Below are 14,142 nucleotides of genomic sequence, written 5' to 3' on the forward strand. Positions count from 1 at the left end.
AACTGAGCTCAGTCAGCAGCTGTAGTCCTGCACAGAGTACTGCAGTGTAGTGCTGGGTGTCATACAGTGCATGATACAGTATATCGTAGCAGTACTGGTAGCTCTTGATGTGTTGACTGTCCAGGTTCAGGTTGTGAGGACGTGCAGTGAGCATTCCTGCTCCCCTGCGTGCTACCCTCTCTGGGACTCCTCCTCTGATGGACGAAGGAGGTCCTGGGAAAAGGTCGTGGTTTTTGGTTCAGACTGATTACCGACCCCACAAATCACCACAGACACTTTCATTAAAGGAGCAGCTCCTCTAAGATGAGGAGGCCGAAGAGGAGTCAGGGAGACGCCACCATGTCTTCCTCTTCGTCCTGCTCCTTTCACATTTTCTCCCACAGTCGGGTCTTTTAGGAGTCCTGGATCAGCTCTGCTGTTTGGGTTCAGTCCAGACCTCCGAGCTGTTTGAAAGGAGGCCGGGGCGCCCCCCCACTCCCCCTCCTCCTCCTCCCGTTGTCAGCAGCTTTAGACTCTCAGCGTCTTTCAACAGGGAAGAAAAGAAAACTGTCTTCATGAAGAAGGCCGGCTGGTTTCAGGAAGTAAGGGGGGCACAGTGAAGGAGTCTTTGTGTCGGCTGTTTTCCGCCCGGCGACCACTGATTCATATTCAAATGGAGTTCTGAATGGACACTCACACACACACACAATGATGTCATTCGTGGAGAAAGAGAGAACTCAGTGGGAAGAAGGTCATGTGACATGTTAGTCACATGACCTTCTACAGAACAGAACCGTCTGTACACCTCCTCAGTGGTCCAGCTGCCTCAGCCAGCTCTGATTGGATGATCTGGGGTTTTGTCAGGTGGGTGGAGCCAACAAAATTGACTGAAACCTATTGGTTGGTTTCTTGATGACCTTTGACCCTGCACAAACAGTGTTACTGAGGAACAGAATGAAGCGTTTTAGGACGCGCGTCCTGATAAAGCCTCCCTCCTGTCCCAGCAGCAGGGAGAACACGTCCACGTTAGACTTCATGCAGTAAACTGTGTCACATTTACTCGTTTAAATATTCTCCTCCTGGCAGTGAAACAAACACACGTGCATCAGGCCCAAAACAGACTCTGAGCCTCTGCAGGAGCCCTGGCTGTGTTTGTGCTCCTCCTCCTTCCAGCCTCTGGAGTGCACGATCACAGGCTGCTCTCATTTATATGACCTCCAGAAGATTTGCGTTTTGTAGTCCGTCTTCTGGATATTGTAGTTTCAGCACGGTGGACACGCAGCATCCCATCGTTAAGCAGAGACGAGTGTGAGGTCGTTCCACTTCTCAGCGCACCGCTCTGCACCTCCTCTCTCAAGCTCTCAAGGCCTTTAAACCCAGAGTTCAAATAAATCAGCCAGGCCCTCTGCAGGGGAGCAGCGCCTCCTGCAGGGGAGCAGGTGAACTGTCAGAAAGGGAAACTGATCCACTTCCTGCTGCAGACGTCATTTCCTTGAAAATCATAATCAATAACTGGGCATCAGACAGAGGTCGTGACGTCAGAACAAGAATTCAACCGGCAACTGTGAGGAACCCGGACAAACACACAGACACACAGACGTGTGTGTATTCATATCCTCATGGGGACATCTCATTGACTTAACCCTGCCCACGGGTCGGTTACCTGCAACTCGGGAGCCGCATGCGGCTCTTTGGTCCTTGTACTGCGGCCCCGCGTTGTTTGGGTAAAATAAATTAGAAGTATTTAGCTGAAGTGTATTTTATTTGTGTTTAGTTCTTTTTTAACTTGTAGTTCTAAATCGGAAGATTATTGTGATTTTGAAATATAAAAATAAAATTAGATTTTATTATTTTTCATCGCTCAAAATAAGCGTCAGACTCGTGGAAGCCGGTGTACCCGCCGAAACGCCTGCATTTATCGAGACTTTCAACCCCAGGTAGGCCAGTTATGGATGTTTGGATCCACATTATGTCAGCAGCTCCACCGTGAACTATGTTAAAAACAAACACGCTCACGCCTCACAGACGACAGCTCACAGTCCTGCGTAAAGATGAAAGCCCCGATCTGCAGACGCTGTGCGCAGAGGTTCAGGAGCAGAAGTCCCATTGTAAACATATCACGACCCGACGATGTTTGCATGAACACGCTTTTCAGCTTCTCTTTATTGACCACTTTTCACACACGGTTGCTGTGCGCACACAGCCGACTGTAGCTTTGCAGCTCACAGCACGACACACACCAACACAACAGCAGAGCGAGCACAGACGTTAAGGCGGCGAGGCTGATTGCGGGTGCCGCTCAGGTGTGTCCGCCTCCCCTGCAGCAGCGCTGCAGACCACGCCCCGCCACACACATTAACCAGATAAAATACATATTTAGGCAGAATTTTGCAATTTTTTTTTTTTTAACATTCAGGTCAAGGCTCCAAAAACCCAAAGGCGATATGAGGGCGGCTCACAACAGTTTTTGTTTGCTGGATCATTTTAGTTCAGCTTTCCTTTTGTTATATTTCTTTAAGAGTTCAAAATGTGTTAATTACATAAATAACATGTAATTTTCTCTGTAGCACTTCATGGATTTCATAAGCAACACACCTTAGTTGTTCACACAAAGCATAAAGGTAAAAAACTATATATGCAGTGTTATCTTCATTTTAGATGTCAAAACGTATTTGCGGCTCCCAGAGTTTTTGTTTGCATGGAAACCAAAACCAACAAATGGCTCTTTGGGGGTTAAAGGTTGCTGACCCCTGCCCTAGCCCCTTACCCTCACCTAACTGTAACCCTGACATTAAAACCATATTTTGAGTCTCAAAAGTGTCTTCAAACTAATGGGGACCGGGATTTTACGACGTTAATACCCATACACAGACACACACACAGCCCTGAAGCTCCACCTCCAACCAGTAGGTGGGGGTAATGCGCCTGATTGTTGGAGTCAACTGAAGACGAAGAAAAAAGAACTACAGCCCCCAGGGGGCACCGCGGCCCGCAGACTGTAAACACACATGAAGGACGGAGAGAGCAGAGAGAAGCATGATCGGTGAGTCTACCGGACCGATCAGCTGATCGATCCGATCAGTCAGCTGATTGATCCGGTCAGTCAGCTGATCTGTTTTTTTTGATTGATGCGGGTCAGTGAGGTTCTGTGTGGGCTGTCCTGTGTGCGGATCAATGACCTGATTAGAGTTCAGGTGCTACACGCAGTGACGTCATTTTACTTTCGAAAGAACACGTGACAAATAACCTGCGTGAAGCTGAAGTGTGTGTGTGTGTCCTCAGTGTTTGTGCGCTTTAACCTGGGCCCTGGCGTCCCGGTGGAGCTGCAGGAGGAGGCGAGCGTGGCTCAGCTGAAGGAGGTGGTGGGGAGTCAGCAGGGGGTGCGGCCGGAGCGCCTCAGGGTGCTGTTTGCAGGCCGGGAGCTGCAGAGCACCGCCACACTGCAGGTACGCTAGAGGTCAGGGGTCACTGCGAGGCATCTGCAGGAGGAAGTGAGCACTCAGAGGGGTCTACATGCCACTGATCTCCTCTTCCTCGACTTTCAGTAAAATTCCGGTTAAACTGTCTAGTTTTCACAAACACGTCCTCTCCTTCCTGAAACTGATTTCCACACTTCTCACATGTGGACACTTTGGAACAATAGACTGATAACCGCTCATAGAAAGCCATTATTTACCAGAAAGTGGTTGGAGAGCGGCATCTTGTTTGTCACTTCCATGAGTTTGACTCGGTAGACGTCTGCAGGCCTTTCACAGGGATCAGTCACTCGTGCAAAAGGTGTTTTCTGAATTTGTTAAGTAGCCTGTTCCTCCAAAAGTTAAAGAAACACATTTTAAGGTCATTAATAATAAATATCTGAATTTCTAAAAAGGAGGTTTACATTTGGACCTGTGTTCTTTTAGTGATTCAGCCTGTGAAACATTACACCGTCTGTTTTTGTCATGTCCTGTATCAGCTGGTTGTCACTCAAGTCAATGATATCCCACAGTGTATTTGATTGATATACCTTTATTAGTCCAACAAGGGGAAATTTCATAAGGCTGCCGACCTACTGCACGCAATGGCGGCGCCAACTTACCCTCCAACCATACATACCCATATGGAAAAGAAATAGTAAAAACATATATGATTTACTCATGAAAGTGGCCACTTTCTCATTACTTTCATATAATTTTTTAGTAAGTATCCAAAACATACAAGTTTCATTATATAATTTTTCAAGGGATCTTATATGTGTTTTCACAGTGTGTGCATATCAGTGTATATGTATGTGTGTGTGTCCATAGTTCAGCTGAGACAGTGTCCTTCGCCCTGCCAGGCTAAGTAAACAGTCCTCCAGCCAACCCAGGTGGCCTTAATCCCTCTTCTAGGTTGTAGAGAACAGACTGTGAGAGAGTGTCCAGGGAAAAGTAATACTAAAAACACGAGACTAGACAAGGACATAAGAGGCTAAGCAGGGAAGCTAAGGGAGAGGAGGAGGAGGAGAAAAGTGCGACCGCCTTCGTCAAGAGCAGAAGATAGATGACCTTCTATGCAATAATAACTCCAGTCCTGAAAAGAACGGTTCAGATCCCTCCAATCTAAATAATTTCAGGCCAATTTCAAATCTGCCTTTGTTAGCCAACGTTCTGGAAAAGATAGGGCTGCACAGGTTCACCTCACTGTAAATAACCTGTACGAGCAGTTTCAGTCCGGCTTCATGTCACAGCACAGAAACAGCTCTGGTAAAAATCACCAATGATCTTCTGCCTGCAGCTGAGTCTGGACTCATCTCCATCCTCGTTCTTCTTGACCTTACAGCAGCTTCTGACACAATCTCCCACCACATCCTCCTTCACAGATTAGCATCTATTGGCATCGGTGGTACAGCACTCGCCTGGTTTACTCTGGCCACTCACAGTTTGTTCAGTTACTCCCTCACAGATCAGTATCTACTCCAGTTAATTCTGGTGTACCCCAAGGCTCTGTCCTGGGTCCTTTACTTTTTATCATCTATCTCCTACCCAGAGGTAATATTTTCAGGAAGCATAACATCCAGTTTCACTGCTACGCAGATGACAGCCAGCTCCAGACCCACAGCTACTCTCCACCCACATCCATTTCTGACTGTTTAAGTGACATCAAGGTCTGGTTTACTCACAACTTTCTTAAACTTAATAAAACAGAATTCATTTTAATAGGCACCAGATCAAAACTGACCAAAGTCCCAAACAGTCTTTCGTTATCCATCGATGACTGTTGTCACGCCCTCCCCTCAGGTGAAGAGTCTTGGTGTCATCATCGACAGCGCTCTGTCCTTCACAGCACATATAAATTATATTTTCATCTCTGTAATATTAACCGCCTTCGTCCCTCACTCACTTCAAACAGTACCGCCGTACTTGTCGATGCTCTTGTCACATCTCGTTTAGATTACTGTAATTCTCTTCTCTATGGTCGACCTCATAAATCTCTCCATAAACTGCAGTTGGTTCAAAACACAGCTGCTCGTATTATTTCCAGAACTAGATCCACTGAACATATAACAGCTGTTCTTAAACAGCTCCATTGGCTTCCAGTTCACCTCCGTGTCAATTTCAAGATCCTGCTTCTCACTTTCAAAGCACTTCATAACCTCGCTCCTCCATATTTATCTTCATACGTACTCACTCCATTGTACACGCCGCTCTTCTTCCCTTCTGTCTGTCCACCTGCTCGCCGGACTACCACGGGACTCAGACTTTAGTTGTTCTGCCTGAGACTTTGGACGCACCTCCACCAGATCTGCAGACCACAAACTCTTTCACCACTTTTAAATCACGTTTCAAACCCATCTGTTCAGCGTTGCATACAGCTGATCTGTCTTAGTCCATTTTTACCTTGCTCAGCTTTTATACTTTTATGACTATGTCTAAATTTGATTTTACCATGTTTAATATATTTTTGGCTGCTATTGCTCACATGTTTTTGTAAGGTGACCTTGAGCGTCTGAAAGGCGCCTATAAATAAAATGTATTATTATTATTATTATTATTATTATATGGATCATTTACAGCCATCTGTCTCTACTGTGATTAACAGTATCATCCTCTTAGGCAAAGACCATCTACATCATAGCCAGTGGAGAAATACTACACCGTCCTCCACGTGGGTCATTATTCACGTCACTGAAGAAACTGAAATCCAGCAGATCTGTTAAAATCTATGATGACGTTTCTCATCTGTTACTGTTTTGATTTGTTGTTTTTGTCTTTGAATATTGTTCTACAGTTTTATCCTCTACGACAGTTTGTATTTGTATTGTATTGTATTGTATTTGGGGTTAATTTAAAAACCCTCCTCTTCCTCCTCCTGTCACTCAGGGCTGCGACCTCCCGGAGCAGAGCACCGTCCACGTCGTCCTCCCACCTTCAGGCGCCTCCTTTCAGCGGCTCGTGCAGGAGCACCGAGCTGAGGACGGAGAGGAGGAGCAGGGCTCTTTGACCAGGCTGGACCTCAGCTCCTCTCGACTCCCTGCCGACAGTGAGGGAGGAGAGGGCAGAGCAGAGGGGGAGAGTCTGGAGGAGGCTGGAGCTCACAGCAGTGAGTCATGGTTACAGGTGCCTCGATGCCCCGTCCCTTGCTGCTGCTGAAATTCATGAAATGTAATGTTTTTTCTAATGAGACAAACAGCACACTGGACTCTCAGAAAGACTTATTTATTTATTTTATAACCGATTTTTATTCAATTTAAATTTTATTTTAACTGTTGCCTCAGCTGACAGTACTGTTTGAGTCCCAAGTTTACGAGGGCACCTGAAAGCATCACCTGTCTCTGATCAGTGATCCATCGCACACCTGAGATGGAGGTGTGAGGGAGGAGTCTGATATATTTCTGATGAAAGAATTAAAAATGAGCTGAAACACGTTTTTATCCACATTATTAAGCTGAGTTTCATCAGTGAAGCTACTACAAACATCTTAAAGTACTTTTTGTATACAAATACATGAAACACATGAAGTGCTGTAATACTCCCTTCAGAGTAGTATTACTCAGTACCTCGCTGGAGCTGTGAGTTCCAGTGCTTCTTGTTTCTTACGTACGATGATGAAGAAAAACGCTTGTATAGAAATGTCCCTGAGCACTTGATCGCCACCTTCTGGCTGCAGTAGCACATTACATGCTGCTGCCTGGAAAAGACGAGTACCACCAAATACCCTGAAGTTGTATTTATAACCCTAATCATGCTTGGCAGCACCTTGCTACTCTGACTGTGTACTGTGTGTACTGTGTGTAAAGGTGTGCGTACCTGTAGTACCTTCTTCGTGTTCTGTAAGAGCTGCCGCTCCATCGAGCCCGGAAAACTGCGAGCGCGATGCCGACGCTGCAAACAGACGGCGCTGACGCTCAGCAGGGTGAGAGACATTGCTGCTTAAACTACAGTACTTTTATTACAGTGCTTATACTGCAGTGCTTGTACTGCAGTACTTGTACTGCAGTGCTTGTACTGCAGTGCTTATACTGCAGTGCTTGTACTGCAGTGCTTGTACTACAGTACTTGTTTTACAGTACTTATACTGCCGTGCTTGTACTACAGTACTTGTATTACAGTACTTATACTGCAGTACTTGTACTACAGTACTTGTATTACAGTACTTATACTGCAGTACTTGTACTACAGTACTTGTATTACAGTACTTATACTGCAGTACTTGTATTACAGTACTTATACTGCAGCGCTTGTATTACAGTACTTATACTGCAGTGCTTGTACTACAGTACTTGTATTACAGTACTTATACTGCAGTACTTATACTACAGTACTTGTATTACAGTACTTATACTGCAGTACTTGTACTACAGTACTTGTATTACAGTACTTGTATTACAGTACTTATACTGCAGTACTTGTACTACAGTACTTGTATTACAGTACTTGTATTACAGTATTTATACTGCAGTACTTGTACTACAGTACTTGTATTACAGTACTTGTATTACAGTACTTATACTGCAGTACTTGTACTACAGTACTTGTATTACAGTACTTGTATTACAGTACTTATACTGCAGTACTTGTATTACAGTACTTATACTGCAGTACTTATACTGCAGTGCTTGTACTGCAGTACTTATACTGCAGTACTTGTACTACAGTACTTGTATTACAGTGCTTGTACTACAGTACTTGTATTACAGTACTTGTATTACAGTACTTAGACTGCAGTACTTGTATTACAGTGCTTGTATTACAATACTTATACTGCAGTACTTGTACTACAGTGCTTGTACTACAGTACTTGTATTACAGTACTTTACTACAGTACTTATACTGCAGTACTGCACTGACTGTGTGTGTTGCAGGGTCCGTCCTGCTGGGACGACGTGCTCCTTTCCGGTCGCATCCATGGCATCTGTCAGTCAGAGGGTTGTCAAGGCAACGAAGCGGTAAGGGGCGAGGCTTCATCAAATCTGAATCAGTGATGAATCAGAAAAGAAGCAGCGGCTCAGAGACTTCTCTGCAAACTATTGATCAGCTGTCAGAGGGGTGGAGCCTGACTTCAGTTTTTTTCCCAGATATTGTTATTGAATTTTCTGCATCCATTTTACAAAACACAAATTTAACGATTTGTCTTTTTCTTTTTGAAGAACGTAAAACAATATGAAACATACATCCCCACCTCATAATTACCAGAGTACCAGTAGGTGTACAAAAAGGAAAAAAAAAAGGATCCAAGCTAATAATACAAATAGTAAAACCTGGAGTACAAGATAGCAGTTCCTGAGTGGACAAGAGAGATGTGCAGAGTTTCAGAACCCACACCCCCACACAGACAAAAACAAAACACAAACAAACACACAAAACACAAACAAAAAACAAAACACAAACAAAATGAGTGGTCAGCTTAGTCGTCGAAATAAGTCAAATCCGTAAGAAAAAAGAAATATGTATAAAGTAGATAAATAAATGCCATCATAAAGTGCGGGCACAATAGAGTCTGTATAGTTAAACACAAGATAAAATAGAATAAAGTCTGAGCTGGCTAACTGGGAGTGTTACGGGACTGCAAAGTCTGCACATGATCAAAAAAGGGTTGCCAGATCTTAAAAGATTTGACCACAGACCCTCTGATCCAGATTTCCCAGGATGGGGGAGAAGGGGACTTCCAACATAACAATATTCTGTGTCTTGCCAATAAGGTGAGAAATGCTACCAAATCCGCCTGGGGCGTCGGCACGACAACTGTATCAGGAAGAACCCCAAACAAAGGGGCTGAGGGCCCAGGTTGGAGGGTTAGCTGGATGATCTTTGATAGAGTCAGAAAAATATTAATCCAGTATTGTTTGAGGGATGGACATGACCAAAACATATGTATTAGAGAGGCAGGTGTTTGATGACAGCGGTCGCAATCAGGGCTAAGGTTGGGGTATGTTGGAGCTAGTCTGGCTTTAGTCCAGTGTACGCGGTGCAAAATCTTACATTGAATCAACCCGTGTTTGGCACATAATGAGGAGCCATGGAGCCATTTTATCCCAACAGTCTTCCTGAATCACACACCGCAAATCCTGCTCCCATGCCATTTTAATAGCCGGGTCAGGGTTAGTGGGTGGGTAACAGGCATCTCCGAAAACGTTAGAGCACTTATGCAAATATGTGACGTGTAGATGAATCGAACAGATATTTGAAGTTTACACAGAAACAAAGTTTGTGACCCAGAAAGAGTAATATTTCAAACTCCGCCCCTCTGTGTTCCTCTGCCACTGCCTCCTTTGAGTTTTGGATGAAATGCATTCTGGGATATTTGCCTGGGTTTAGCTACAGCAGCTAACAAGCTGATTGGAGACCAAAACAGCCAATCAGAATTTTTTGCATCCAAGGCTGTGATTGGCTGGTTTTGTGGCACAAATATAACGGTGTAGAGAAATGTTGAAATGTTGAGAGTGCGAGCAACACGTTGCTCGCACTCTCAACTCTCAAACTCTCAAACTGAGTGAGAGGGGCTGCTGTTGTGTGTGTGTGGATAATAGCAAACACGGAAATACATTTTTTGCACGCAGCAATGAATTTTTTTTCGCTCAAAATAAATTTCTCCTCAAACTGCAACACTTGCACCTGCAAACTATTTTTTTTACGTGCGCTCAGAATAGTGGCGCAAAAATAACGCCATAGATGTGAGGTCGTCACTGCAAGTTGTAGCTGAAAGCTCCAAATCTCTAATGGTGGTTGCTTGAGCATTAACGGTGGCCTGTAAGGTGATTATTGCAGCTTTAAACTCAGCCTTTGCAGATGACATTTCTGACCGCGGTGTATGGCTAACTGTATCAATCTTGCAGTCAAGCTTGTCGCAGATGTCCCGTTTCAAACCCTCCAATGCTCTGGTAAATGTGACTTCGCTGAGCGGTGCGCCCGCACCCCGCTCGTAGCTGCTCTCCGTGATAGCCGTGTGACGTTGAGAGTCGCGTCCCAGCTCCGCATCGGCCTGGCCCCATTTTCTCCGTTGCTCCCTCTTATCTCCCATTATGCAAAAGAAAGGCAAATGGTGGGACTTTTAGTGAAAGAACTTGATGGTCCTCACACTGCCCACCCGTAGCCCTCACTGGTGTTAGAATGCAAGGGAAGCCGTCATTCGTGGAGCCAGGTATGTGAGGCAAAGGCCATGAAGATAGCAAAACCGGACGCTACCGCTGCAGCCACCACAGCCAACCAGGAAGGAAACGCCGAGGCCTCAGATGCGGCCTTTATCAGAAGTTGTCGAAAGCAGGTTTCCCGACCTCAAAAAGTAAAAAAGTAAAAAAGCGGGCGCCCAGTGGCAAAAAGGGTTACTCAGAGCCCACAAGGCTGATGTAGAAAGTGAGGATGTGTCTTAAAATAATATTTTTGTCACTGCTTTGCGGAGCCCCGGGAAAAGCGTCTTCACACCCTGGTGTCTAACAGCGCCATCACAGATAATGTCATTGATTAAGCCAGGTGGTGTGTGTGTGTGCGTGTGTGTCTGTCTTCAGGAGTTTTACATGAAGTGTGCGTCTCACCCGACGTCAGATGATGACCTTTCCGTGGCCCTCGACCTCATCATGACCAACACCAGAAGCGTGCCCTGCATCGCCTGCACCGATGTCATGTACAGCGCACACACACACACACACACACACACACGGACACACACACACGGACACACACACACACACATCAGCCAGGTGTAACCCCACCCCTTCTGCCTCTCAGGGGCGTGGTCCTGGTCTTCCAGTGCTCAGAGCGTCATGTGATCTGTCTCGACTGTTTCCAGCGTTATTGCCAGACGCGCCTGAATGACCGGCAGTTTGTGTACCATCCTGTGATTGGCTACTCGCTGCCGTGTGCAGGTGGGCACAAGGGGTGTGGTCAATGCAACCTTCACTCTCTGTAGAAATATGTCAGGACTGCCCAAGAATCTGAATTCAATTTCAATGATCATTGTTCATCAACTGCAGACAGGAGCATGTGACATCATCAGACATGTGTGAGTGCGCACACGCGTGTAAACATGTTTCATGTGTTAATGTTTCAGTCGGCTGCGACGACTCTCTGATCAAAGAAGTTCATCATTTCAGGATCCTGGGAGACGAGCAGGTACACGCAGTCCTGCATCACAAAGATAATTATACAAATGCTCTCACACTTACTGTGAGTGAAACATTGTGAAGTCAACACTCGGCCAACAACAAATGATCAAAAAATAACAACAAATAAATAAATGAGTGAACCTGGCAGACAGATGTCAGACAGACTCTCAAATATGAAATCCCTGAAGATTTTTTAAGCAAATGGGAACCAGTAAGAGCCAATGAGAGGCCTCTGCCTCAATCCTAGCCAATTACTGTGAGCAGAAAGGGGTTACCATGGCAACGATAATGCCGAAAAGAAAAGAAAATCCAGCAAAAATAAAAAATAAAGAATTGAATTAAAAGAAGTGAACAGAAACCAAAGTTCATCCAGTGAGCATGCTCCAGGTGAGTCAGCTGAACCACCCTCAGTCACCTTCGCTGTGTCCTCAGTATGGGCGCTACCTGCAGTACGGTGCTGAGGAGTGTCTGCTCTCCACTGGAGGAATGATGTGTCCATCACCTGGCTGTGGGGCGGGGCTTCTCCCACCTGATGGCAGCAGGAAGGTGGAGTGTGACCCCCGGCTTGGCTGCGGCTTTGTCTTCTGCAGACTCTGCAGGGGGGAGTACCATGAGGGGGCGTGTCAGGCAGTGACAGCCCCGCCCACAGGGGAAGCAGCACAGGTGAGCTGGCCAGTTACAGAGGTTGTAGGACGATGACGAAGATAAAACAATCAGCTGACTCCTCTTCTTCCTCAGGGCTTCGTGGTCGGGGAGGAGGCGTCGCTCATGGGGCGATGGGAGTCAGCGTCTCTGCTCGTCATCGCCGAGTCGACCCGGCGCTGCCCAACGTGTTCGGTTCCCGTGGAGAGAAATGGTAAGGGACGCTGTGGTGTCATACGTGTCGGGGATTGTGTGACAATGGCTGACACGCTGTCTCCCCCTGCAGGCGGCTGCATGCACATGCACTGCCCGCTGTGCAAGGCCGAGTGGTGCTGGCTCTGTGGAGTCCCCTGGAACAGAGAGTGTATGGGAAACCACTGGTTTGGTTAAACGGTCACAGCACTGCTTGCGGTCACAGAAGACTGATGGCTTTAACATGTTCTTCCTTTTTGTGGAAGCCCTTTCACAATAAAAGTCAAATGAAGTTTGTAGTCTGACTGACTGTTTGAATAAACATGTGAATCCAACAGTGGGAAAACTGTTTATTTTCACTCTTGGACTTTCAGGTTTTACTGTCTCCTTTGTTAATTTGAGTAAACATTTCTGAGTTGAAATATCTTCACGTGTATGCTGAATCGTCCAGGTGAACAAAGTTGATTCTGTTCATCTGGACGTTTCCAATGAGAAACGTTTCGTCATCAGGTGCTACGGTGGCCCCTAGAGACAAAGCACGTACAAACGCCAAAACACGTACAAATTCCAAAACACAACGGAAGTGCTCCAGGACACTAGGGGCAGTGTTGAGATTTTGTTACCTAGTAACTACACAAGCCAGGTACTTCCTGGCTTGTGTAGTTACTAGGTAACAAAGGCTGCTTGAAATGTGGCCCTCAAACGCGTCTTTCATTTCCCTGAATTCTAAGGATGGGTTGGTGTAGCCTTCATGGCCCAACATATCCCAGACTTCATAGGGTGGGTGTGGATAATTTTGCCGAAAAAAACAGTTGAAGCGGGGTGGCCGAAGAGTGAACTTTCAGAAGTAAGTACTGAATATTATGTTACTTATTTATGTGCAAATGTTTAATAATGAAGAACATTAAAACATTACTGTTGGCCACATGTCGGGAAAGTTATGTGACATTAGCGATGTTTGTACTAACTTGGTTTTAAAGCCTTTACTTTAAAATATGCGCCGTTCAATAGCTGAGCTTAATCTTATAGAGAATGTGATGATTTTAATTTAAAGTCAGTCATATATCCACAAACACAACAGGCTGAAAGTCAGTGATGCTGCTCGGTTTGCAGTCCTGAATATCACGACACAAGCAGGATTCACTGCACTGTTAATGTTAGCTCTGTTATATTGCTGCCTCTGTTCGGTCGTGTCGAGCCAAACGGACTTTAACGTGTGTTTGAACGAGCTGACGGTTCACTCGTTAAGCTGAAAGAAAGATGCTTTAATCACAGCAGTCACACATGTGTCCACTGTACCATCTGGAACTCTTCTTGTTCAGCACTCGTAATAACACAAACACTAAATCCTCCTGTTTGTAGCAGTGTGTACACCTGAGACTGTCACCTGTGTGTCTGTCCTGCACTCTCTCTCTGTTTCTTTCTCTCTGATTGTGGAATAAAAGTATGAACATGTGTTTATAAGTTACACTTGTGTTTGAATCCTGCAGCTTATCACACATTTGATTTCCATGTGTGACGACTGCAAGTGTCCAGAGTGAGGACAGACTGAGGGACCCACTGCTGCACATCATCTGTGAGGCTTTGCAGCCCTGATGATCCACCAGGACAAACTCAGCAGTGTGTGAGGAAGAGGAGGAGGAAGAGCCAGCAGCAGCTGACAGATGGAGAGAATAGACAGACTGTTCCCTGTTTGTGAAGGACTGCTAGGAAAGTTTAAATAATTAACTGTCTGTCCTGAATCAGTCTTATTAGGTAATGTTCAAATA

The 14,142-nt window shown here is 45.5% G+C and overlaps 1 protein-coding gene across 1 annotated transcript; it reads left to right on the plus strand.

Annotated features, from left to right (window-relative positions):
• Positions 1 to 2,892: 2,892 nt before the first annotated feature.
• Positions 2,893 to 12,719, plus strand: prkn (parkin RBR E3 ubiquitin protein ligase). Its single transcript, XM_085181906.1, has 11 exons — positions 2,893 to 3,022; positions 3,262 to 3,425; positions 6,321 to 6,540; positions 7,238 to 7,353; positions 8,303 to 8,386; positions 10,943 to 11,058; positions 11,163 to 11,299; positions 11,485 to 11,546; positions 11,972 to 12,202; positions 12,278 to 12,395; positions 12,468 to 12,719. Exons 1-11 carry the CDS (start codon positions 3,016 to 3,018, stop codon positions 12,569 to 12,571), a joined length of 1,359 nt encoding a protein of 452 aa, XP_085038032.1. The 5' UTR covers positions 2,893 to 3,015; the 3' UTR covers positions 12,572 to 12,719.
• The last annotated feature ends 1,423 nt before the right edge of the window (positions 12,720 to 14,142 follow it).

The sequence above is a fragment of the Neolamprologus multifasciatus genome, chromosome 13 (assembly GCF_963576455.1).
Source record: "Neolamprologus multifasciatus chromosome 13, fNeoMul1.2, whole genome shotgun sequence".
In the NCBI taxonomy this organism is placed as follows: Eukaryota; Metazoa; Chordata; class Actinopteri; order Cichliformes; family Cichlidae; genus Neolamprologus; species Neolamprologus multifasciatus.